This window comes from Trachemys scripta, chromosome 1 (genome assembly GCF_013100865.1).
Source record: "Trachemys scripta elegans isolate TJP31775 chromosome 1, CAS_Tse_1.0, whole genome shotgun sequence".
NCBI lineage: Eukaryota > Metazoa > Chordata > Testudines > Emydidae > Trachemys > Trachemys scripta.
In genome coordinates this window covers 227,997,556-228,024,936 of record NC_048298.1, presented here as the reverse complement: position 1 = coordinate 228,024,936, position 27,381 = coordinate 227,997,556, and the positions used below count along the sequence as shown (strand labels likewise).

Below are 27,381 nucleotides of genomic sequence, written 5' to 3'. Positions count from 1 at the left end.
GACCTGGAAGGGGGCTTCTACTACACAACACTGTCTCAGAGTCCTTCGGATTGAGGTCTTCATGAAGACAGAGTTCCATCCTTGGGCTATAGGCAATGAAAGGCTATGCCCCCTACTCCTTGTCCAAAAACACGAACTTCTCCTACAAATGAAAAGCAAGTCAAGAACTCTGAGTTAAAATCATAGTTTTTCTCACTAGCATTCCCCACCGATATCATCAAGCTGTCTAGAATGTCTCACAACTGTGAGTGCCAATTTCAGGAGAGACTGTTAGAAATCAGGACACAGACGCCAAACTGGCTGTGAGTTCTGTACTTAAATTTCTTCAACCAAGTAACAAGTGCGATCTCAGGCACTACTACAACCTTAACATGGAGTAACAGACAGGCCCCTTTGGCACTCCAGTCTATCTTGCCACCAAGGCAAGTTCACCTTTGTGACAAATGGTTCTTTACATCAAAAATCATAAGAACATTCAGGTTACTCCCAGTCCCACAGGACCAGGCAATTGCATCCTAGATCTCTCACCAAAGGCAATACTTGTTAATCCTGTAATTAACTAAAGATTTATTAACTCAGAAAAGAAATAAGTGTTGCTTACAAAGTTAAGGCAGGTAAGCATATGCACACAAATGAGTCAGTCTTAGGTTTCAAAGATGATAGAAGCTGCCGTAATATGCAGGCTTAATATATCCTTTAAGGCTAACCAAAGCTACAAAGCTGGGGATCTCTTGCTTATGTTTAGAAGTCTGACTCTCTCCCTGAAGTCCAAGGAACATAGGCATAATTTCTTCTTGACAAGGATTTTTATTCCCTATCCCCAGAGTTCAAGCTGTGATGCAACAAGTATTTGTGTGTATCTTCTCTTCGTGGGTGTTGGGGGCAGGGACAATCAACCAAGTCTTTTGTCCACTGATGTTTTACAGCGGTTAGTCTGGTGTCTATGGGCTTCCTTTTGTTGGGCAGGAGATGACACCTCTTGTGGTAAACTAGTATCTCACACTTGGTATAATGCAGGGGTCGGCAACATTCGGCACATGGCTCGCCAAGGTAAGCACCCTGGCAGGCCTGGCCAATTTTATTTACCTGCTGACGCGGCAGGTTCGGCCGATCATGGCCCCCAGTGGCCGCAGTTCGCCATCCCGGGTCAATGGGGGCAATGAGAAGCAGCGCGGGCAAGCGATGTGCTGGACGCAGCATCTCGCTGCCCCCATTGGCCCGGGACGGTGAACCGCGGCCAGTGGGGGCCACGATCGGCTGAACATGCCGCGTCAGCAGGTAAATAAAACTGGCCCGGCCCGCCAGGGTGCTTACCCTGGCGAGCCATGTTCTGAATGTTGCCGACCCCTGGTATAATGCTTCTCGCCTGACTCTGAGGGTTTAGAGTTTGACCAAACATTTTTATAGTTACAGAACAAACACTTAAATATTACCTTAGAGCATGTGACACGGATATTATAAGTAAGATCAATACATGCAGCAACTCAGAAGCATTTCATAAAGTCTAAATACTAAACACACTTTTATAAGCCTAATACCTATTTTAACTATACTAACACACAGGCAAGCCAGACTGGTTTCCAACTTTGCATTTGTCCATGTTCAGTGAGGCCTAGGGGCCTTGGTATGAGCTGGCACCAGGTCTGCCAGTGTCACAGATGTGTTTGCTGGAATGGGATAACTTGGTGCAAAAATATAGAGGTGAAATCTTGAGCTGTCTGAGTAGGTATCCCACATTGCTCAACACCATTTAAAAATTAGCTATACTTACTAGACATATTCTTATAAAGACATTTTGGTAGGGGTAGCAACTTATTTTAAAGGGACAAATATGTAACTATATGAGAATACAGTACCACTAGAGACAGACATTTTTCAGATGAATAATTTATTTGCCAAAATCTGCAGTTTTGGATTGACTGAAACAATCCACTGACTTGACTCAAATCTGCTGAATAATTGTGGAAAAAACATATTTTCAGGCTAGATTCACAAAAGGATTTACACCCATTCACAAAACAGGAGGAGGGGATGGTATAGGTGATTTGCCAAAAATTAAAAAAAAAAGAAAAAATTCAGGTTGAATTGTTTTTTATTTTTTTGGGAACTGCCAGTGAACCAAAAGTCAGTCAGTCTTCCAGCTCTAATCATTACTCAATTATTTAAACTACAACCTTACCACAGTCTAAAAGTGGCAATGTATGTGGTAATTAGTTACTCTTTGAATGATCAGATAATTTGGAATATTATTACAGAATAATTTTCAAGAGCATCTAATTACTGTGGGGTCTAATCCTGCTAGCATTTTGCATGCAGAACTCCTGTAGAAGTTTGACACCTTGGAATACAGATTGATTTTTGGAACTGGGATCATATAATGTTTATACATTGGTTACATGATTATATGCACGCTTTAGGAATAAAAACATAGCACTTTATTTTAAACAAAAATGATTTAATTATTGATCCATAATATTTGCATCAATGTTCTAAAGAAAGTGTAGGATAACTTAAGGTTTGGACTGTTTGACTAATAGCAAAAATAAAAGGTGGACATTTAATAACATTAAAAACTTTCTTTTCCTGGGAATTTTAAAGTTTTGAACTATTTCACCTCGCTCTATTCATGTTAAATAAACTTCCAGCGAGGGAGATTTCTAAATATTAAATATTCATGAGCCCTGTGCAGCAGCATACATTTTGTCTCCATAGGTTTCAAATATGGAGATTTTTGTGGTCTTTCTGCAGCTTTCTGTAGAAAATACCCAATTATGGTCTCATGTTGATGGAATTGCTGACACGGGCACAACGGCTGAACAGCAGCTACAAAAGAGTCTTGAGATCTTTAAGTAGCAACATCCTCTAAAAAACTAAATTAGAAAAATAAGTGATCAGAATCGTATATCCCTCGGTTTTCCTGTGTGCGACAAAGTGTGAAGATACTTACAGAAAAGAACAGGCTGTAAAATAGAGATTTAAATTTGCCATCTAATTAGCCTTCATGACATAGGGTGTCTGTCAACAGTACAACATAATCCCAGATTAATAGAACTTGAGTTAGAAGACCCTGGGTTTGAGCCCCTATAAATTTGTAACCCTCGATTAGGAATTGTTGAACCCTTGGTCCCAGCCTGGGGCTCCAGCATCTACCCTGCATTAGGTGAGTCCCAGTCCAACCACCCATATCCCAGACTTCTTAGGATCCTCACAAAATGTGGCTAGCCCTTTGTTCATGCTGCAGCATGGGAAAACTTGACTGTCCACTAAACCTTGCTGTCCAGAGGACAAAACATTGATCCATGGGATTGGGGGATACTTCTAGGCAGACTTCCAGAGCACAAGTCCAATGGGGCTGCATCTATACTGCAAAGGACTATGGTTTGAACCCTCTACCCCTGTGGGATCCTAGGACCATAAGTCTTAACCTTGGGTTAGCATGATTTGTGTGTAGACAGAAGGGGGCGGGGAGGGGAGGTTAGTCTTGAGCCTGAGTTCAAACCCTGGTCTTACACTGCAGTGTAGACTTACCCAGGGATTGATCCAGAGCCCAGTGAAGTGAGTAGAAAGTCTTTCCATTGACTTCAATGGGCAATCAAGTCCATGCAGTATAGATATGTCAAATTCTGCTATTTTTATACCAGTGTAATTCTAAAGTACAACTTCACTGAAACCAGCAGATGTATGTCTCTCTTACCCTGGTATGAATGAGAACAGAATTTCTCTCTGCAGTGATATTTGAAGGGAATGGGAATTGCATGATATATACCAGAGATTGGCAACCTTCAGCATGCGGCCCACCAGGGTAATCCCCCGGCGGGCTGGCCCAGTTTGTTTACCTGTCCCATCCGCAGGTTCAGCCGATTGCCGCTCCCACTGGCCGCGGTTCACCACTCCAGGCCAATGGGAGCGGCAGGAAGTGGCGCGGGATGAGGGATGTGCTGGCCGCCACTTCCTGCCTCCCCCATTGGCCTGAGGCAGCAAACCGCGGCCAGTGGGAGATGCGATTGGCCAAACCTGTGGACGCAGCAGGTAAACAAACCAGCCCAGCCCTCCAGGGTGCTTACCCTGGTGAGCCACGTGCCAAAGGTTGCCGATCCCAGATATATACATTTGGTACTTTCCTGACATAACCTTAATTTTGCAGATATTTCAATCAGCTTTATAAATTCCCTTTAACACTAAGATGTTTGAAAATTAAAAATATATATGGTAAGCAATTAAATAACCCTAAATACTATAGTATGGCAGTACTTTGTCAGCATTACACTGCTGTAATTTGGACTCATTTGTGTTGTCTTTTAGCAAAAGTAACTGCCATAGAATAAACAATGTGTCAAAAAACTTCATTTGAGAATGCTGATATCTCTTGACAACCTTTAATCACACGTCCGCATATGATATACATATGGTTCTGTCAGGAATTTCCCTAGGTTTTTGACAGCTCTTTAGAACTATTTCTGGCTGATTCCTCTGACAAAACTGTTCTGAGGACTAGGGTATCATCTGTAATCTTACTGTCCGTTTTTAGTGTGGTATGAAAATGTTGCTTGCCTGCTCAAGGTCTGTGAGGTCTGAGTATTTTTTAATACAAGAAAGAAGGCTCCATCAGCAGCTCAACAGCTCCAGATAAGGCTAAATCAATCCATTAAGATGTGCATTTGTGAACATTCAATTATACAGCCAGAATAGAATAGGTTTACTGAAATAATTGCTAATGTAACTCTTTCCTTCTTTCCATTAAACTCAGTTTAGTTTTGAAAATTAGTGTAAGGAGAGTTTTTGTATGCATTGTGTATAGAAACAGTTGAGACCCAGCTGGCTTTTTCTTAACACAATATACACTTTTTTCAGTGCAATAATTCTAGAACCTTTAAGTTCAGAAGGCATTGGGTATCCCTGAATTAAAGTCCTACCATAACCAATCTAAAAATCTGTACCTGTGGGGGTTTTGTCTATGACCATTTCTAATCATGAGGCTATACTTTTTAACAGAAGAGCCAATTACATTTCTGTTAACATTTATAGAAACAACATGTGGCACTTGTATCTTCTGCCACTACCAAGCAAAACAATCTAGTTCTAGGGAGCATCCTATCTTCTCCTATACTAGGAGATGTAATAGTGTAGCAGGCTCCTTTAAATTTGGAAGTAGGAGGTTTTATGAGGAAATCTGAGTCTGAACCCTGACTTTCACTGACATGATATCAGCAGTCTTCTTCTTAATTCTCTTCTGTTTATAAATCATCTGGAGCATTCACAAAACATAGAAGGCCACATTCTCCACTGGTTTAAATGGGCCTTTTCTGCTGCAGATTATTTGACTCAGTTTATTCAGTAAATTAATTATTTATAGCATATTTATATAAATACAGTTTAACTAAAATGTGGATTCAAAACAATGCATGATCATTTAGTCCCCAATCCTACAGAAACTTATATGCCTAGCCTGATGCACTTTGGGTAGTTCAATGGAACTACTCAGTGTGTAATGTTGAGTATGTGCATACGTCTTTGCAGTGTCAGGGTCTTGTTGCCCACATGTAATATCTAAATAAAACTGCTTGTGCTTCCCTGCCACTTCCAATCCTTACCTAAATTATGTCAATTGTAGCTTTCTACAGTTCTACCTATTATTGCATTTTGAAGCCAGTCTCCTTGCTAGGAGCAGTTAGACTCCTATTTTGTTATCAGCTGGGTACAATTAGAGTTACATTAATCAGCTGTGTTTGTTCAACTGAGTTCAGATTTCCTTTTGATTGCTGTAGGCAGGATTTGAATTTTATCACCACAAGTCAATTCTTTAGACAAAATTTCTGACCTTAAGTAACCCAAACTGTCATACCACACTTTTCTAACAGTATAGGACCACTTTATGAATTATAGACAGGGCTTATTGTCTTTGGCTTTCTATTTCTGCTCATTTTAATGTTTGTCTTTTGTATTTTCATAGAAACTTCTGTTTTTATAAGTTTATTGTAATGGTGATTGACAGGAATTGACAGTTATTTCATAAATACTGAAATAAGCACAACTTAAAAAAAGCTAAGCACTTTTAAAGCCTCATTTATTGTTTGCATTCTACATGCAAGATAATACTACATATTATCTACATTCTAGACAATACTCACTCCTGCCATGAGTGCAGGGACTGGGCTAGATGACCTCTCAAGCTCCCTTCCAATCCTACACTTCTATGATTCGATGCATACAATGGGCTAAATTCAGAAATGTGGTGTAAGGTAGGATCCCTTAGAGACAGTAATTATCATACAACTGGTATCTGAATTGGTATAACTTGCATGCTGGGGAGATAGAAGAACGTGTAAGTTAACGTAGGATGGGAACAACCCACTTAAAGTAGCCCTACCTTATTTAAAGCTTGGCTTCTAGACATGTAACCTATATCAGCACTGATGCTCTTAGTCATCAGTGGAGTGAGGTAAGTAGTAGCTTTAAGGTGGCCTGTTAATGAACCAAATCACATCTCAATTTAGCCCCCTGAGTCTGAGGGAGCCTAAGACCTCGTTTACATGAGAGAGCTGCACCAGCTTACCTAAATGTGATTTTAAACCAATTTAGATAAACCAGTGCAAAAGGCTATCTTATGTGGGTTTAAAACATGGTTAGTTTAAGTCGATTATGAATCAGTTAAATCTAAACAAAATGAGGTGGGAGGGATTGCTCTGGCTGAACAAAATCAGTTTAAATAACTGATTTTTTTTTTAGTTAAACTAGTGCAACTTTCTTGTGTAGACAAGACCTAAGTCTCGAAGGAGTTTCCTGGGATAGCCAAGCACATGGGGGAAGGCCGTGTAGTTTATATGAAGAGGGGACTGGAGAAATTTTGTAAGCTAAATCAGTTTGGATGCCTTATAGCCTAGTTTCTGAATCTGGGCCATTGTATAACCACAAAAAATCTGTTTTCCATGCTGGTACTGAGATAAACAGAGATTATAAAGAGAAACTGACCCAGGCTATAATTTACTGCAGGGAGTACATATGCAGCAAGCATAATAGAAAGGAACCTTGCCAGTCCTTCAAAATGTATGAGCTGTTTTGTTTGTTAGTTTTTTGGTTTTAATCAAAGATGGGTATCTGTAATTATGAAAAAGTTTAACATGATGAGCTGTGTCCTCCACAGGGTGGTATTAAATGCTGCCTTTTGTTTTCTTCCACAGTAAAACCAACAGTTATTGATGTTGACATTTATGTTAACAGCATTGGCCCAGTGTCATCAATAAATATGGTAAGTGTCTTGCTAACAATGATTTTATCTGGACTGCTTGTCTTGGCATCAATACTTGCTGTTGAAAGCGGGGGGTGGGGGGGGGGAGAGAAAAATGTCACTAGGATAAGATGTTTTGATTGAAAGCAGTGAGAAATAAGTCAGCAGACATAGTTCTACTTTTTAGACATAGTTCTACTTTTGTGCCTTTCCAAGGAGAAATAAACCAACTCAGCAGTATCATGCTGAGTGCTGCCTGTCATAAAATGCTGTTATATCTTGAATGATAAAAGTATGATGTTCAGAAAGACACATATGAAACAAGCCTGTTTCCAGGAAAATGTTGCAAGTGATGCTTAAATAATATCGTTTAGGAATACAGGAAATTAAAATTAAATAGAAACATGTCTATGTAAAATTAATGTTCATCTTAAAAATAAGCCAGGTATTCGCAATATGTCCCTGTATAGAAATATATATGTAAGATTTGGCTTTAAGTGTTGAGTTAACTCTGGATCAAAATCAGTATTAACTCTATCAGTGCATTTATTTACATGAGTTTATCAGATCTCCAGTGTTGTACTATAAATCAATGAGAGAATAGTGTCCTTCATTTTTCCCCTTGAGCTTTTGGAAAAAAAGGTCATCTTTAGTTGTACTGTGTGCATGAGCCAGGGAACGCAGAACTGTCAGAAGGCATGTGAAACACTGCTCGTGTGTCTGATACCACTGGTTTATGCTGGACCTAATCTAATCATAGAAGTAAAACTCTCTTCTAGCTCACTGTTAACAGACGGTTTAACATTCAGGAAAGGGCTCAGTTTTTGCAGTGACAAATACTATAAATTGTGCTTCTTTATCTTGATGTTGACATAGTTACATAGGCTTGGATTGTTTTTGTGGCACAACTTTTGGCTTCAATTCATGGATTCCAAACACTCTCTGTTGTGTGGAAGGATGAATTTTGTCCTAATGTGGTTCAGAAATGGGGGCAGGAATTGGGGGAAAGGAGGTTTGCTAATATTTTGATCTGCTCACATCTAAAATCTCCTACTTAAATTCTTCAGGGCAGACACTTGGAATTCCATTGTGTGTGTGTTCAAAACCTAGCCAACGACCCAAATTTGATTGCGCTCTGTGTGGTGCAACTGTAATATAAATATTAAACAATAAGTGTAATTGTTCTTCTAGCTTACTGGGGAGGGAGGCTGAGTTTTGAAACCATTGTTCTGAGTTTGAATGCCAATGCCTTTTTTCAACGGCTTATTAATGTATATTTAAAAAAAAAATCCAAACACGAGACTCTGTGCAAATGGGAGATTTGGCAAGTGAAGATAGAACAAATAATCAGTACTGGGAACATCTCAGTGTCACACTCTGTGAGAGAGTGAAACATTTGGTTATATTTCTTCAGTTGAAGCACAGAATGTGAAACAATGGAGGCATCTGTGTTATTCTTAAATTGATAATTATCTTTCCTCCAACTACAATTCAGAGGAATGTGTCTACAGGAGGATCTCCTCTGCATGCATTCCTCTGGCTCACATTATTGCAGTATGTATCTTATGTGTGCCCTGCACAAGGGGAATGAGAAAAGTGAACAACTGTCTTATTAGGTTGGAAAGGTTTATTTAGTTCCTTTTCCTTGCTCTGAGCTGCTGGAGATGTAGATGTATCTTCTGTCACAAAATACTTGGATTAACAAAATTTTATACGAACTGCCCAAACTAAGGGGATGGAAAAGAAAAAACCACTTCAAGTGAGCCAGCAGTATTTGGAAGTCAATTTATGCTACAGTATAACCACACCTGGCTTACTTATGCTTTAAGCCCAAATTCCGAGTACCTCATGAAATTCTGGTGAGGAAATACATTAAGAAGTCAGTTATTTTTTAAAAAAATCCCCAAATGTGGCTGTGTAATATTTGGAGTGTGGCTGGCATGTTGATATTTATAAAGTAGGTTGTTTTCATGTAACGATACAGAGTTACAAACAACATAGCCTTGCTACATGTGGTAAGTATTCCGTCTATATAAAATACAGTAGAGTAATAAGTAAAACCACTGAAAGCTATGTTCAGTAGAGCAAGAAGATGACTGAGCTTGTATTGTGGGGTAAATAGATAAGGTTTGAGGAGAAGACCAACTCAGGAAAAGCATCATTCTTGTCGTCATGGGCACACACCTCCAGCTCTTCCCTTAGTTCTCAGCCTGACAGTGGCTTCCAGCCCTCCATCACACCGCTGTCAAGTTAGTAAATACTGAGCTACTCTGTAAAGGTAACTGCCAAACAGTTTCTTATTGGGCAAAGAAAATCAGGTTAAATTAGATTCCATCCGCCTCAGTATCTCAAGCATGAGCTCACCAACAGGTGGTGGAAAGGAGTTAACCTGCTATTGCTTTTTATTTAACCTGCACCACTCTGAGGTTAAATTGTACATTGCTCTCCTAGAGCTCAAATGCCACTTATGTGTATATCAAGTTTCATCCGTGATTTAATTCTGTAGATGAAATCTAGGGGGTAAAACCCTCTTCCTTAAATTACAAAGCAATCTGAGCAATGGGTGTTCAATTGAATATTTGAGCAAATTTTGTAGATCAAGTTTTGTTAGAAGTACATACCTTTGTCCTGCTTATGATCAAACCTTAATATAAATGCAAATTCCCTTTTCACTCACATGGAGAAAAAAATGAGGAAACAGCTGACAAAACATGACTACTACAGAGACAGTATGAAATGAATTTAATGTGAATACCTGCGTCCATGATAGGAAAGCGAATATACTCAACCCAGGGCTGGAGTCCTATTAGATATCTGAAGGGGAGGAAATATCACTGGGGATCCCCTTAAGGAATCTTCCCTGGGGGCGGAGTTTGTCCTCTGACTCTGGAGGACACCCAGAGACACACCTGGATGTGTCAGGAGGTCAGGGCCACCTGCATGGAGGCTTTGTGTCCCTAGCAGCTCAATCCCAAACCTTCATTCACTGCACTACCAATGCTTCCCCAACTGGTCCCAGGATCTCCATTAAAGGATCTGAGGATTCCCACAATGGAAGGGGCCATGGTGAAAAGGTAATACAGCTCCAGGCTGTGCTCCTTTCTTAAATCTTCATGTGGGGTGATCATCCCTCTGGCTCTACCACCATTAAAATGGGTCTGGTCCTCCTCTGCCCACAGAGCATTGATTAGAGGCTGGGGACTAAGCAAAAGAGCTCATCTACATTTCCTGCCCATAACATGAACTAATAAAGCTGAAGCTTTAGAAAATTTCTGACTGCAATCCTGCATTTTTGGAACTACTTAACTCAGTGTAGGCATGAAACCAACCAGCAAGATCCATTTTTATATATTACCTCTTTACTGTGAGTTATAAACCATCTAGGTAGGCTTGGAATGGGTAGGGATTAACTATGTAATTAGTGGTCTGATGGGTGCCCCCAAACTCCTGGGTAGTAGTTTATCTCTAGTGGAACTTGAGTAACCTATCACAATCCTATCCAGTCCTGAAAATGTTCAAGGAGTTTCTTACTGCAGGAAGTCTAAACTAGTATGATATTAAACTGGGCCAGTAGCTAACTTTCTATTTTGGGCTGCAGTTGAGTAGTCTACTGTATTTATTGCATCTGCATGTAATACAGCCAAAAAGCAGCTCCCACAACTGTCATTTAAATAGTCAGCAAGGTTGATGTATTTTGGCTGAAAACAGGCATAGTTAGGAGCCAGATACTGATTAGCCCTGAGACTTCAATGGTGGGAAGGTAGCCTTCCCTTTCTTTGTGCCCTTGCACAGGAGGAAAGCAGTATTGCACACTACTGCAGTCCTTGTGCTATCCTGACTGCAAGGTTGCTCCAGGCTAGTGCCAAGAGCAGCAGTAGCCTCCCTAAAAGAGAGATTTTGGGGGTCAGCTACGGGCCAAGTCTTTGTTTGTCTGCTAATCCCAAACTATTCTCCCATGGGTCTGTCAACATGGCTTCTATTTTATAGATACAGATGTGTGTGTAATATATAAAATATGGACCATATAAAAAGAGTGCCTCTGTTGGTGCCTGATCTTGGACCTCTGTCTCCTGCTCTTAAAATACAAAGGAAGAGGTTCCACTTGGGGGTTACTACGACTTCAAGCTGTAGTGAGTGGAGTCCTCGTAGAGTTGAGAGGACAATGACCACCTTCCTACTTGCAGCTCATTGGCCCTACAGAGGGTCCTATCAAATCTGAGTCAGTGCCATAGAGGTGACTTCCCCAATTCTATGAAGGAAGTGGGATCTGTGAGTCCAGGGCCCCTCAGCAAGAGGGATCTTTGGGATGCAATCTGGGCAGAGCTAATATTAAATAGCAGAGGAATTACCGAGCACAGTCAAAACAGAAAGAGAAGTTGAGGATAAATGGAAAAGCAATCCAATGGAGTGATGCAGAAAGTTTGTCTGAGGTGGCATTAGCTTCAAAAAAGAATTTTTCCAGCAGTAGAAGGCTTATGTAAAGTGACAGTAGTAACCAGAGCTATACAAAAGTACTTTGAAATGTAGCATCTCCACACCCATGTAAAATCTTCAGGGAGCATTTTTTTAAAAAAAGTCAATTTTATAAATAAGTCATACTGGGGAAAAAAGGAACATGAACTGTGATTGTTAAAAGATATATCAGCTGGCTGCCTAAGGAATTGCCACAAGGCATTTAATATAAAACCATATTAGAACTTTCCATGTGATTATTATATCCCTTTAACTTTATTATCCTATCTTTTTATACAGATAAGTTACAGAAACTCATCACTGGCCATTAATGATGAAATGTCATTAGAGATTCTGACTTGTGAGATGTGGTATTGATGTCTCACAGGAACTTATTCAACTTTTACTGTTATTTAAGAGCATTACTATGTCTTAATAAAAAGAATGAGTTTAGAAGACCCCCCTCCTAGTGAAGCAAGCTAACTTTCATTAACATTAGGACCATTCCTGTTAGTTTTTTAAAAAATGTTTCCTTTATGTTTGATGTTTCAAAATATAGTTTTCAAATTCCACATCACAGTTTTAGTCAGTTTTAGTGCTACATTTTCAAAATGATGCTCAGGAAATAGATGCATCTGCATCAAGTCCCATTCTTTTCAGTAACAGCATAGGGCAGGTATAGTCAATAGGCAGACCATAGGGCAAAATCCGGACCATCAGATGCTTTTGAATGGACCCTGAAATCTTTTTATTTACTTATTATTTTTTATATTCTCTGGAGTCTGGTCCTTGACTGTAGTTTGACCAAAAAATTTGGACCTTGACACAAAATAGCCTACCCCTAGCATAGAGTCATAAACTGTTTTATACATGTTAAAGCTTAAAATGGCACCACATGGCTCATTTTCTTCAGGTATGACCTAGGCTTGTGCCTGAATGAATTAGAAATGGAGAAAGTTGAAGTTGAGACATAATTCAGGAAACATACTTGAATGTATTTGTTATTCCCCAACATCTTCCTCTTCAAGAAGCTCAGTAAGACGGAAAGAAAAACAGTACTACCCTATAGGCAATTCAGTCCCTAGAAAACCAAATCAGGTCTGTATACACACAATGGACATGCCTAACTTTGTTTAGCATCTGGATGAGGTCACAGCCTGAGATGAGAAAAGACTGCAGCTCTACCTCTCTGTGGTTGTAGTACCCAAAATCTTATTTCAGTGCAGCTGCATGTAAAAAAGGTATTTGAGAATGTGAGGAACCTATAATTATGTATTCATAAAGTTATCGCTTATCCATTGGATAAATGCTCACTCATTTATTCTCATACAATTTGAAAATATAATTTATGTAGTGTTCTTTTGTGCTTTTTATCACCACCTTCTTTTTGTCCACTGTCTAGTCTGCTTCCTCATATCTTTATGTATGCTCTATTTCCTCTTTGTTCACAGTTCAGTGTTATAGAATAAAGCCAATTCTTTACACGTGTATGCCCTTTAATGTATTGATAGACTTCTTTGAACTGCAATTTCAAAGTCCCCAAATGCTCTCTTTTCTTCTCCACAGACACCCTAGGTATTTTTTTAAAGATGTCTGAAAATAGACACTTGCCTCTCAAATACTATCTATGGCTTGTAATGAAGTCTGAACTTCTAATTGCATGTTTAGTCTCTACACCTGTTTACTCAAAGTAAATATACCATTGAAGCATTTGCAACTATGGAAACATCATCTGCCCAACTTAATGTACTAAAGCAAACCTATTTTCAAATAAAATTGCAATTACGACTGTGTTCCACCCCACACCTCTACTGAGTTTTCTTTTTTTTTTAAAAAAGAACATCATTTCTTTATAGGCATCTGTCATAGTTCAGAGCAATTGCGCCTGTATTTTCTCCTCAGTGGTCCAGCCAGGGCAACTGTTCTCAGGCTTCCAGCTGCTGCCTTTCTGGATGGAGACCTGTGTGTCTCCCCCCTCAGACTGGTGTATTTCCAGGCTTCACAGTTCCCTGCCTTCACTGTTATTCCCTGCACAGACAGGTTACCCGTGGACACCTGCTTGCTTTCTCTTCAGAAATGATTAACAGGTCTAAATGCTAGTTATATGGCACCACACAGCACTTTCTGTACAACCCTCTTTTATTCTTAGGTAAAAAGCATTGCAGAGAAAACATATTAAAAGAACCTAAACATTTTAATAAGCTCAACAGAATTCACCTCGACCCTAACATGGATTCTAGCAGGCCCATTTTTTTCCAAACCTGCTCTAAGAAATGGGGCCCTCCAGGGACTACGGGTACTGTCCGTTTGCTGGATCAGGAAGAAGGTCCTGATCCAGTTTAAACCAGTCTATTTATCCCAAAATCCTTTTTGTCTGTTGGTCCTTGGAGAATCCACTTTGAATAGTATATGCAAACCTCACCAGGGGGATGGCTTCAAAGCACCTAAGCATTCCCCTCCTACTAGACAGAGTACATACAATTATGCTTGTCATTGTATTTTTAAGGCAATGTACTCCGAAGGTATTAACCTTAATTCAATAAAATTCATTTTAATTCCATAAGGTTGGTTCAGGATGTTACAGGAATCTGTCACAGCTTCTTTTAGATACAACTTCTACAGCAGAACTACTCTGTGTCAGTCATTATCCTGCAGCTTGGAGTTTCATTTTCTCTGCAGAGGTCTCCCTCCATTTCCTCCCCACACAGTAACTACTTGTGGGGAAAACTGGTGGTTGGTTGGTTTGTTTTACTTAATGAATTCAGCTCATGAAAAATGCTGGAGGGCTTGTTCTCAAATAAACTTGATGTATAGTTCATCAAATTTTCAAGCTCCTGTTCTGGTCCCCAGTCCAGCAAAACATTGTAAATCTGTGTTTAACTTTAAATGAGTAGTCCCACTGAGTTTAATGGGATGAAGATGCTAAGCATATCCTAAGTATTTTACTGGGTCTAGTGCTATTAATCTAGGGCTTGATCCAGAGCTCATGGACTTCCATGGACTGGACCCATCTCCTATCTGTCAAATCTTCTTTATCTGATTCTTTTGTTAAATGCAGAAAGTCAAATATGTATTTTCAATTTATCTTAGTTTTGTATAAATGACTTTTAATGACAATTAAAAGAAGCCCAGACTGCACAATCTCAACAGAAATGGGCACTACAGAAATAGCTGAGGCAGAATCAGGGTGACATGTTAGTTTCTTCATACTTGAGCAATGCCTGGGTAAGAACAAGACAGGGTTTGTGTCCTTCTCATCTAGTGAATGCCAATTAAATCCACACTCTCATCTTGCCTACAGCTTGTGGATCATTTCCTTAATTCAGAAAACTATGATAAAATTGCTGGATGGGGTGTTGTGCTGCTATGCTTTTTCCACTGGGTAAATTCTGAGTCTCCTTGCCTAGATCACTTTGATTCCTGGCTGTCCACAAACTCCAAGTTTGTTTTACATCTTGCATCAAGCTTTCCCAAAAAAACGAACCTTGATTATTGGGTGCACTGCACATTCTAGGTGTTTGTATCAAAGGTTTTTGGGTATAGGACCATTCAGTAGTGGGCTTGCATTACATTACAATGGAGACTAGTAGTTTGGTAACTGTCCTCCTTAATGATATTTGGCAATTAATGTTAAACTATTGACAACATTGTCAAGTGTTGGTCACACCAGTTTAAATCTAAAGTAATGGAGTCAATAGAGTCCCTCTGGGTTTACAACAGTGCAATTGATGGAGCACTTGAGTAGACTATGGTCCCAAATCTTCAAATGAATCTCAGAATATTCTGTTTTTTATGGTATATTCTATTGCTAGGGGAGTCAGTTCCATTTACCAACTACTCAAAAAAATCAAAAGAATATCCTTCATTTTTCTTATCGACCTCAAATTAAATCAAACCCAGAGGATCTGGGTGCCCTTTGTACTTTCTGTATGACAGAATGTCACCCATCTAATCAGGCAACTTTTCATTTAGTCTCTCATGGCTCCATATCAAAACTGGAAGAACTATATTTCATTCACATTTCAAACTTTTAGTTAACACAGTGTCCCTTGAGTCACAAGTGCTCAGTCAGTGTTACTCTGGTACAAATCAACTAGTTCTCCTGGGTGGTTCTATTGAATTAAGGAATATAATGAATGCTTTGTCCCTGCAAACTTAAAACTCTACAGAATATCAGGGATTCCCTTTTCTGCAAAGGCATTGACATATCCAGACTCCACCATGCTTTCGCTAAAAGTCAGACGTGTATCATTACAAATGAGCATTACGGTGATTTATTACTTTCTCAGATTTGGAGAGAAGCCTCTCAGGCTATGAAAGTTGCTGATAATTTCCAGGTTCTTTGTATGTTTTCAAAGGGCCATTTTCCTCTTGCTGCTGCCAATTCTGGAGCTGCTAGACCTGCCTGTCCCCATCTCTTTGAGTGGCTTCTTTCTTCTGATTAGACTTTGAAGGCAGAAGCAGTTCTGCTGCATATAATACTAGTGCATCCTGGATCCACTGGCCTCCCCACAAAACCTAGGTCTCTGCTGGATCCCTCTGTCGCCTTTCCTTGTTGTAACATTTCAAACCCTTTCTACTTGACTTGAGACTAGAAGGTAGCTGGTGAGGGTAGACCTTTGTGGAGTTTCCATTAGATTTCCATGGTATTTCTGTGGGAATGGGCAATTTGGCCCAGCAGGTTTGGTGTGAAGCTAAATGATTTTGGATAAACCACCCTCACATTATAATGGTGCAAAATTTAGAGGCTTCCTCCACACACACAAAAAAAATAAAATTAAAATCTTGCAAACTATAAGCATCTTTGGTGAAATGTTCACATCTCTGAAAAGCAAAATCTAGCAGATGTAAAGAGAGGGCTCCGGATATGAACTGTTTGATGGACAACCTGCTGGAAATCTTAGTGACCTGCCCTTCCACTGATGGGGATGAAACTACTCCCATGGCAGCCTGAAAAAGCAGCCTTGATTTTTTTTCAGTGACCGTTTCACAGCATGCTTCTAACAGGCTAAGCTAAAAGTGCAATCATTCTGAGATACTTCAGTTCAGGTGCATCCCAACATTGAGACTGCTGTTCACCTTTGACTCTGGATCTGAAAAGGGGGAGGACTTGACTCAATTGTTGCTAAGTACTGAGCCTATTTATAACTTTTCTCCCTCCTATACAACTGCTACATGCCTTTGAGCTACACCTCCTCATCCTTTCCTTTATCACAAAACGCTCTTAAAATTCAACTGGGGCGGCTGTTAGTTTTCAGAGCTTTACTTCACTCTCTCTTTAGAGAAGAGCAGGGATCTTTGTAACCTTCTAATCCTATTTTTATAAATTAAAATAGTTAGATACATTATAATGATGCAAAGTCATACAGCTGTTAATCATTCTCACATTTCTATTTGGACAGTCACATAGTTGACATGCTGGGCTGGGCAAGGTCTATATGCAGTATTCAAAAACTGCTGTCTCTACCTTCAATCTCTGTCAGTAACTATGATCTATTGAATCTTAGATGTGATCACCATTTATAATCCACCTGGGCTATTTCACAGACACTCGGGGTTTACCTTTCCCATTGTGTAGCTGTTAAACATTTGCTACTGGATGTTGGTCTCCAAATAGAGGCCATACCCTCGCTCATGTAATCAGCTAGTGGCAGGATTCATGTTATGCCTGTGTGACTTTCCTCGTTGTCATGTTCTAGACTACGTCCTCAGACTAAGGCCCTCAGAAAGAAGCCCGTGTAGCCAGGGAAGTCTCCCTCAGGCGAATGCAGTGAGATTGCATCTTCTGAGTCACTCAGCATAAGAGAGTGGGATTTTTCACTAATGTTTGAAGGACTAGGCAGCCAACTCCCTTAGAGAAGCTCTTTTTACCTAGAAAACCTTGTCTCCAACTGTGGTTTCCAATGTAGCTCTTTTACAGATGGATTGAGACACAAGAAGACCAAGTGACTTTCCCCACTTTGGCTAGGTACTGAGTAACTGAGACTACAAACAAAGGAGGAACTTCTAGGTTTCCAGACTTCTGCTGTAATCATCAGAGCCAGTGAATTTCACTCTTAAATTAATCCATCATTCCTGTAACAGTAGCTAGTAGTCAATGGATACTGACCTCTGTCATGTAATAAAGTATTAATCTTTTGCAATCCTGGTCTATGGAGGGTGGCTGAGGCCAATAAATTTGCTAGCTTGCTTCTTATCCAGCAAACTCAAAGGGTAATCAAACATCTCTCTGTCTAACAATGTCAGTCATTTAATTTTATTGCTTTTGATGACTGAAACGGAGAGCACTGAGCTATCAGCAGGTCTTCTGCACTGCAAATGGAAATGAAAGTTTTCCTCCTGCATTACTAATTGGCTTCAGTCTTGGTCTTCATTTCTCTGGGTGAAATTGTCATTTGATCACATGCTTGCTAAACATCTGGCCATCTTTAAGGCAAAGTAGTTTCAATTTCCCTAAATTGGGCTTCATGCATTATGCAAACATTAATTCATTAGAAACTGAGATGAGCCATCAAGCTATATTGTTTGGTCAGAATACTGTAGGCTTATGTCTTTCCTTTCAGTGTTAGTTTGAAATCAGGCCCAACAATGTAGAATAAATTCAGTCCACTCAATCATTTTTATTTGTGATTCAGCTAGGGCTTTACACAGAGGTCCAAGTAGGGTGCAGTAGGTGAGGTGATCTTGCCTTTGCTCAGAACTTATGCATATACCTATATGCAATGATTAAAACAGAACATTATCCATAAAAGGCCACATGAATTTCCAAGGAAGTTTAATAGAATTATGCCATGGATAAATTTGAGACATTTTCCTAAAATATTCCATACTGAAAGATAAGCAATTAAAAACAAAAATCACAAAGTTTGTCTCAGTTCAGAGTATACTCCGTCATATTCCCCATTGTCTTCACTTTGTGTATTCATTTATTCCACTGCCAGGAGAGGGGAGGAGAAATAAAATGCTACTAAACTGGAAAGGAGTGATCCGCATTCACGCTGGTGTAAATGACTGCATGAGGTGCAGGCAACAATGGGTCTGACCACTGTCTGAGATACTTACAGTATCGACTATACTCCTATTACTGTTCATTCCACTGTGAAGGTCAACTTTGGACCCAGATGTTTAGCAGGTGAAAATTGACACAGCTCTATTGGCTTCAATGGAACCATGCTGATTTACACCAGCTGACAATCTGGCTCTTTCCTAAAGATTTGTCCTAAATGCTCCTAAATTGAGGCGTCATCACTTGTCTTCCTCTTTCACACAATGTTCATGACTTTTTTGGCTGACCTCTATACTGAGTGAAGGAATGGATAAGAACTTTCTGGTTGAGCAAACCTGAAAGTTGCTAAGTCTATCTTCATTATTTTCTCTGCAATATGTTCCCTAATCCTCTGGTGTATAACACTGTATGTATGTAAATATGGCTGATTATTTCTTTGCCATCTGGACAGTTCTGTTAAATGATAAGAAGAGAGGGAGAGCCAAAACAAATGTAGAAACCCTCTGAGGTCTCACTAAAGACACTAGACATATCTTGGGAACAGCCTAACCGAAACAGAAAAGTAAAACAATAAGCATTTGACAGCTGTAGCAAGACTAAACAGGTAAACTGGTGAGGTAGTGAAACATTTCAGGAAAATAATCTTCAGAATTTTTACTGTGCTCACATGATCTGTAGAATGTCTAAAAAGTCTAAGGAAAAAAATCTATTGTGATTAAATAGGACTATCATGCACTGGATAAATATTCAAATTAAGAAGACTGTTCTTCAATTTAGGTCAGATCAACATGAGGAAATTTTGCCAGTATAGTACATCAGTTGGGCAGTGGGTTTTTTTGCTTGTTTGTTTTTTTGCAAAAGCCCTAATAGAAGCAGTTATACTGGCACAGCTCTACTTTTTGCAGGTTTAGCTTATTTTGCTCAGGGTCCCTGGAATAAGCTATACCACTCCAAAGCTAGGTTTTGCTGGAATAAACTGTGTCCATGCTTAGGAGCACTGTGCCAGTATAAAAATAACATTAAAACTTTCCAAGTGTAGACCTGGCCTCAGGGAAGTGGTATTAGCGATGTAGTAGGAAGAGAGCCTGAGACTTAAGCCCTTGTATCAGAGGCCTGAGGTCTGGGCTAAAGTAGTAGTTAAAGCTTTACATATATAAAGCAAAGAGAAGCTGTGAGGACCTGCTTATGGAATCTGGCAAGAACAAGGCTAATATTGCCGAAATACACATTCCTAAGAAGGGCTAGGCACAGAGTACTCATGCAAACACAGTCCAATATCAAGTGGTACCAAAACATTTCAATATTAAGGATGGTACAAAAGCATTCCCCAAGTATAACAGGAACACACTGACCCTTCCTAAAAGATAAGGTCAGGATGACAGTAAATAATAAAGATGTTTTCATTGAATCAACATGTACAAGGTGATGGGTAATAACTAGCCACTTCAGGGGGCTGTAGCTATGTCAGAGGGGCAGTACGTAACTTGTTTGTATTGGGGCATAAAGATGTACTTTAGAGGGAGTGTCTTTGTCTAGCCTAGGAAGGAACGGAAAGACCTGCCATTCACTGAGTTGGTCCATTGTTAGGGGCATACATGTAGGGGTTGTGTAACGGTCGGGGAATCCCAGCCCAGTACCCATACTTTGGTACACTTGTTCAATGAAAGCTGGTTTCTTATTAGAATTAATGCTTGTGATCTGATAGTGCTCATCTCCTCTGAAAACCAGGCTTCTTTTATTGGGGTATTTTCAAATAAGAATTCAGGATCCTAATATTAGGCTTTGCCAATTTTGTTCACTGCTTCTGTCCTTGAAGCTGCAGACTTTATACAGGCTAAACTCCAAGTTCTATGAATAGGAAATTTTTCAGTAGGTGGACTGCAGGACTTGCATTTTATATAGAAAGCTCAGCATACAAAGCATAGGTAATAATGGCCTTGCCTAATAAACACTTGATTCAATGGAAATGTTCCTGGATTATAAATTCCTAGAGAAGGATGTAAAACAATATTTATACAGTAGCTTTTCTTTTGCCAGGCAAGCATACTATGCCTTTTTTAATCCATTAGTCATGATACATCTTGGCTATTAATAAAACCTCATTCTTTTTGTAATGTTCATCTATAAATACCTAGATATTAACAAAATTTAAGAGCAAAGCACTGAAGGAAACATTGAGTTTTCTGGATAAGAAGCAAGCTAAGGAGTTAATGCAGTGAATCCACATCTGACTACTGCATGGCCTTTAGCAAGGCACTTAACTTCTCTGTGCATCAGTTACCTCGTCTGTAAAGGGAGAGTACTACTTAGTTAGCTACGTTTGTAAGGTGGATTGAGAGCTACAGATAAAAATGCACTATGTAATACAGGGGTCGGCAACGTTCGGCACACGGCTCACCAGGGTAAGCACCCTGGCGGGCTGGACCAGTTTTATTTACCTGCTGACACGGCAGGTTCGGCCGATCACGGCCCCCACTGGCCGCGGTTCGCTGTCCCGGGCCAATGGGGGCGGCGAGAAGCCGCGGCCAGCACATCGCTCGCCCGTGCCGCTTCTCGCCACCCCCATTGGCCCAGGACGGCGAATCGCAGCCAGTGGGGGCCGGGATCGGCTGAACCTGCCGTGTCAGCAGGTAAATAAAACTGGCCCGGCCAGCCAGGATGCTTACCCTGGCGAGCCGCGTGCCGAACGTTGCCGACCCCTGGTGTAACACATAGTATGAGTAGTAATAGTAGAGTTACACAGTGTGTTCTAGTCTATTCCTGTTCAAATATCACTTGTTCTGGTACTCTGACATACGAGTTCTGAAAGAAGACAGTGGAGCTATGTTCATTTTACATCAGCTGAGGATCTGGCCCTAATAACATGATATGCATTCTACTAATGGGCCTGATGCTGAAACCCGCTCACTCAAGGCATCCCAATGAAATCTAATAGAGAGGTCTTTTGTGAACTGACAGATCTTGGATGTGGGGAAGGGGATTGCGTTTCTGCACCAATTTAAACCATAAGAAAGAGTTAGGTTGGCTTTAGTCGGTGTTCCTACCATCCATATTTAATGGTGCTCTCACTACTCAAAAGTAGCCCAACTTCTTTCCAGCACTTCTCATTCATGAGATCACATAAAATGTGTACAGAATCTATCCATTGCATAACATGTTTGTTTACTGTATTGGAAAAAATGCAATAATAATGCTTGTTTAGGTATATAGGGATCTCTGTATTTTGAGACAAGTAAGATGAGAATTAAAAACAAACATTAAAAAACAACTCCTCATTTGTCTCACTGCTGATATATTCAAACAATTCACTGGGGAATTCCCTCCCATCAGTTTTGACTATTACAATGCACCCTGATAGAACACTACACTTTATATGTCTCTTTTTGTGAAAAACTATAACCCTCCCCTCTTTTATATCTGTGACCCTAAGAGCCCCTTGGTGCCAACTGGCAAAGGGTTCAGTGTTCTATAACAGCAACTCCCATGAGAACTGACAAATTCACTACACCTAGCACACTGCTTTCATATTTATCTACATAGTGTCCATATGACATCTTAAACGAAAGCCAGATCATTAATAGCATTGTGAAATGTATATACTGACAGTATGTAAGAAGTTTTTTATTATACATAGGGAAATATGTTTTAAAGTCCTGAATCAAAGCAGGGTTGACAGACAAGGCTTTCTGCCAGACAAAGAATGTATATTGACCGGTCTGCCTCAGTTCACATGTAAATTCAAACATTGTAAGCCAGCACAAAGGAAGCTTTATTTGCAGGCAAAGTCAATATGAGCATGTGAAGGCAACATGAAGTCAGCACACCAGGGAATATCCTGACTCTGGGGACAAAGTGGATTTTGGCAATGTGGGATGTGATGGGGTACACCTTGACTTTATGGGGTCCTACAGGAGGCCCTCCAGTCCTCCTACACCGTGCCCCCAGGAACCAGTGAAGTGACAGGAGAGAAGCAGTGAAGGTGGGAGTGCTTTCTTCCATGAAGCCTGTCAGAGCCCAGCAGGCTCAGATAAAAAGAGCAGTAGAGCATTAGCAGATCAGTTCCTGGCTGGAACCAGAGGGGCAAGGCAGGGAGCTCCTCTCTGGCCACAGGTGGTGATTGAGGCACGGCCAGAGTTTGGTCCTGGCTGCATTTGGTTATGCTGGGTTTGCAGAAAGAGATAGGACCTAAGAAACTTAACCCCAAGGTAAGGGTGGAACTAAAAGGGGCCCATTAAGAAGGGGTGCAGGGAAGCATCAGCAATGAACTGAAATTGAGCAGTGTGTAGCGGCTGTTTATAGGGTCTTTGGGTTGGACCAGAGTAGTGGGTGGGCCTGGGTTCCCGCACCAGCCACTGCGGCATAAAACCCAAGAAGGGGACAGGGCTTATTTGAAAGCCTGAACAAAGGGCTGAATTTTAGGGCCTAGAGGTGGCTCTGAAGACCCTAGCAAGAGCAGTGGCACTGACTTATTGGATTTGTTACTACCCTGCAAGGTGTTCGTTTAGACTTTGTGACTTGGCCTGAGGGCCAAGTCATGGAAGACCCACCAGGGTCAGCTGGCAGCCTGCAAAGGGTGCCAGGGTGTGAGGAAAAGGAATGCAGTACCACATCTGGCCCATAGTAGATGCTCAGGAGGTGAGTGGCCCCATTACCAGGGGATATAAAGAGAAGGCTAAAGACTATCTATCATTCACCAAGGAGTGAAAAGGACAGCGGTTTTTGGACAGCATTCATGAAAGAGGGATCCCAGCCAGGTTGGCTGGAGATGCTGGGAGGTTGCTTTAGGTGAGAAACTACTTTAGAGAAGTTGTTTAGATTCTAGGAAGTGTGGTATACTTTTTGTTTTATGTCACCATTTCTGTTTCCATCATTGTCCTTACTCACTAGCTCTTAAAACTTAGCTTTTGATAAGAAACTTGTGATCGGTTTCATTCTAACCGTATCTTAGTGGTATGGTATCCGGGACCTGAACTTGAGCTGTAGCATTCAAGCTGTGTGTAGCATTTCCTTGGCCAGAAAACCTGGTAATTTCGGTGTGCAGTGGTTAAGAGCTGGGCACTGCAGGGAGCATTCTGAGGCCTTGAGGGATGGTGTGTGCCTATCACTAACCTGCACAGAGAAAGCGAGGTCCATGGAGGCTTGGAGAGCTTGTGATGCCAGAGGCTGTTTGTTTCAGGGAACTGAGCTACAATAGACACAGACAATACTGCTTCACGCTAAGGGCAGGTGGCGGTGAGTTGCCTCACAACCCTGGGTATCCCCGGGGGAGCATCACAGTAGCCTCCTCCCAAAAAACCCACCTTAGACATCCTCTCAGCTCTTTCTACTGCTTAGAATCCTCAGAGGGATATTTTTCTTGACAACTGCAAAACAATTTGGACTTTTGTTTTCATGCAGAAAATCTTGGTTACTTTAAAGGTGTCAACATTTATGGTCAGGAGGGAGTTCCCCTGTCAGGGGGGAAACCATGTATATCTAGAGGAAAACTTTTTGAAAAAATCGCTTTCAACTAATTTCCTAGCCCCTGTAAAAATGTAGTTTAGCTTGATTAGATTTTCATGAAACTGCCTGTCACAGGCAAACAAATAGCTAGATGATTGTGTTGGTCTACTTGACATACTCCTTTTGCATGGTTTGAAAAATAATTGGTTGGAAAAGCCCTTTCGTTGTCTATATTCATGACATTCTGGGCTTTCCCTCATTTTCCTGTATTTTTATGTGCACATCTTCTTACAAGCAAATTGGCATTAGCAAGCAACTTTCATTGTGCTCTCTAGGGGCTAGAAAATAGAATCTTCCAGTTGGCACAGCATACGCTTGCAAACCCATAGAACTGAAGACTGTACTGTCTGCCCTCATTTCAGCACCTTCCACCTCCCAGAGCTGAAAAGATTAAGCTCTTCCTCCATGAAGCTCAATTTAGATAAGCGTTAGAATCCTGTCTTTGAGGAGATGAAATGCTCTGCTTTCAATAATGCAATTATTCATCCCCAGGCTGGCCAATGAAGTGTTGCTTTACATGAATGTTTTTTTTTTAAATAAAAAAATGACCTTTAGTGCACGTTGTTGCGGTGATGGTGGGAGTCACCAGGTGGCACTGTGACACATAGCCTTACAGGGTCTCTTTCTTCATGAGTAAGCAGTGTTCAGTCTTTGCAGAAATGCTTGTGTCTGTCTTAGTGTTGTGATGATGTTTCTTCTTGGGGGAGCGTATGGGTGACTCTCACTAGAGGTGTTTCCTAGTGGTTAGAGACCCCAGTAGGTCTCTACTCACCCAAATGTGTCTCACTGGCTGTTGTCACATCCAGTGGCACTCTGCCTTTTTGTGGGTGTCAGCCTGACCCTCTGGTCATGTTACCAATTCACCGTATCCCTCTCTGGGGTAATAAAGTCCCAAGAGGGGATTGGGGGGAAGAGGAGGACCTTCAGTGTGTTTATGACCCCTGTGGGTGTTCAGTCCCAGCCATGGAGCTTGCAAATTCTTTACCCTCTCCAGGTTTCCCCACAGGGGAGTCTGGTGGAAGGCTTTCGTGCTCTCTGTAAGAGGGTGGTTGGTAGGGGAGGCCAGGCCCTCCCACTCCACCAGGCGCCAGCCCAGGGCCCTGTGAAAAGCAACAGCATCCAACACCTGGGAGTGCTTTAAGGTGCCACCCTGGGCTACTTCATACCCCTTGCTATCCCGCCAAAGTCTTAGCCTGACACAGTAGCAAAGGAAAGGAGAATAACTAAACCTACAGCCCCTCTGGACTTCACAGGGAGACTTTCTCTAGCACCCTTCTTCAGGAGCTCTCAGGATAGATCTCTCTCCGTGTCCTATCAGGCCCCTTCTGAGCTGTCTGGATCCCTTTTAAGCTTTGCAACCAGCTCAATAGGTGGGGCTGGGCAGGATCACCTGGGCCCATAGTTGTTTTTTAACCCCTTCAGTTCCAGAGCGGAGCTTATACTCATCAAAGGGAGGTGTTGCAAACTCCTTGAGAGTTTGCTCTCTGCCTTAATTTCTCTAACTATAATAAATTCTTGGGGGCAGAGTTGCTGCCTGAGAACCAGGCATTGGTGTTTTGGTTTAGACTTCTGCAAGAGAGGAATGGCTGCATTCTGTTTGCCTAGCTCTATTCCAAGCCTGGTGTAAAATAAACAAGTTGCATTACAAATACATCCAGAATCTGCACCACTGACTTCTCCAATGGGAAGCCAAACTGCAGGGGCCCAAAATATCCTACTGCTTGGCAGGGGCAACATTATGAATGACTCTTATTGACAAGATAATTAAAAATTAATGTGCTTTTGTTTCATTAAAGGGGTTCCAAACAAAACTACCCAATGAATGAAGGGGAAAGGTTTGTGCATGTTGGCAGGTATCAATATGAGCTGGATTCAGAAAGCATTTTGAACTTATACTAAATTTTATGGCTTAGATTCATTAGTTCCTTTACAATGAGCATTACAGCTTCTCAGATATAACTGAATGCAATCTATAGTCAAGAAAAAGACATACTATTAATAATGCATGCTAATCAGTGAGCAGAGTGAGAGAAACACCCCGGCCCACTCTTCCCTAGAGCGACTCCCTCTATGTGTCTACACTGCAATAAAAATTCCATGGCACCAAGTCTCAGCTGGACTCAACTGACAGACTCACAGAGTTTGGGCTGCAGGGCTAAAAATTGCTGTGTAGGCATTCAGGCTTGGGCTGGACCCTGGCTCTGAGACCCCCCCCCCCACGGGTTCCAAGACACCGGCGTAAGACCGAACATCTACATTGCAATTTTTAGCCCAGCAGCCCAAGCCCATGAACCTGAGTCAAACCTCTTATGGCAATATACACTTCCAAATAAAATCTCAGTATCCAGATCTCCTGCTGGTGGAGATGGGGCCCTAAACTAGGTCCCACTTGGCTAGTGCAGAGTTAGCAGTGGATCTCTAACTAGTCTTCTTGCTGCTTTTTTCTTTCTGGTTTGTTGGCAGATCATGGAGAACAGAACATTTTCTTGATTTAGGTGGCTAAGTGTACAAATTCAGTTTATTCTAAAAGCAGGAAATAGTCTTCAGAGATGGCAAACTTTGTATTAATTTCACAGAAAATAACCACCAGAGCCAAGCTCTTACTGCTTCTGGGCAAAGGTTTTAGTGTCAGCAAGTATATCAACCTGCCCACCCTTGCCAGCTCAAACCTGCTCATTATATTGTTAACCTACAATTTTTCATGTCACTTCTGTGACTAATCAAAATCTGTCAATCTCAAGAGGCAGTTTAACTTATCTTATTCCAATGGCAGCCATCCTGCAGTGGTTGATTTATAAAATCTGCTGCTTGCTTGTTAAAGCACAAAAGCTGCAAGTTACAAACCAAAATCCTCCATCTGCCAGAGGCTGCCTTAATTGAAGGCTTTGCATGGGATAACCATAAATGACAGGCCTCCTTCAGCTTGGAGGTCGGGGCTGAAGAGCCATGTGAAAGGTGCATCTTGTTTGTAGTTGTGAGACAAAGGACTGATGGCTCAGGCTGAATTTCAGCAGGTTTTGTTCTATTCTTTTTTTCCCCTACCTAATATTTTTTTCTCTCCAAAAGAAGTTGTGCTTTTAGGTCATCTTTGATTTTGTTTGCAAGGTTTGTGTTGGTATTTCTGAGGGCAAGTCTGTGGTGGCAGTGCAGTCTTTGGTAAATAGATGTTTTGGTTTCATAGTGAGTTTATAAGAAC

General features: G+C 41.0%; 1 protein-coding gene across 1 annotated transcript in view; it reads left to right on the top strand.

The window, feature by feature from the left end:
* Positions 1-27,381, top strand: part of GABRG3 (gamma-aminobutyric acid type A receptor subunit gamma3) — a 526,844-nt gene that overhangs the window by 25,062 nt on the left and 474,401 nt on the right. Inside the window, exon 3 of the mRNA XM_034757916.1 lies at positions 7,179-7,246. Within this exon, the coding sequence (XP_034613807.1) occupies positions 7,179-7,246 (68 nt within the window). The remainder of the gene's footprint in view (positions 1-7,178; positions 7,247-27,381) is intronic.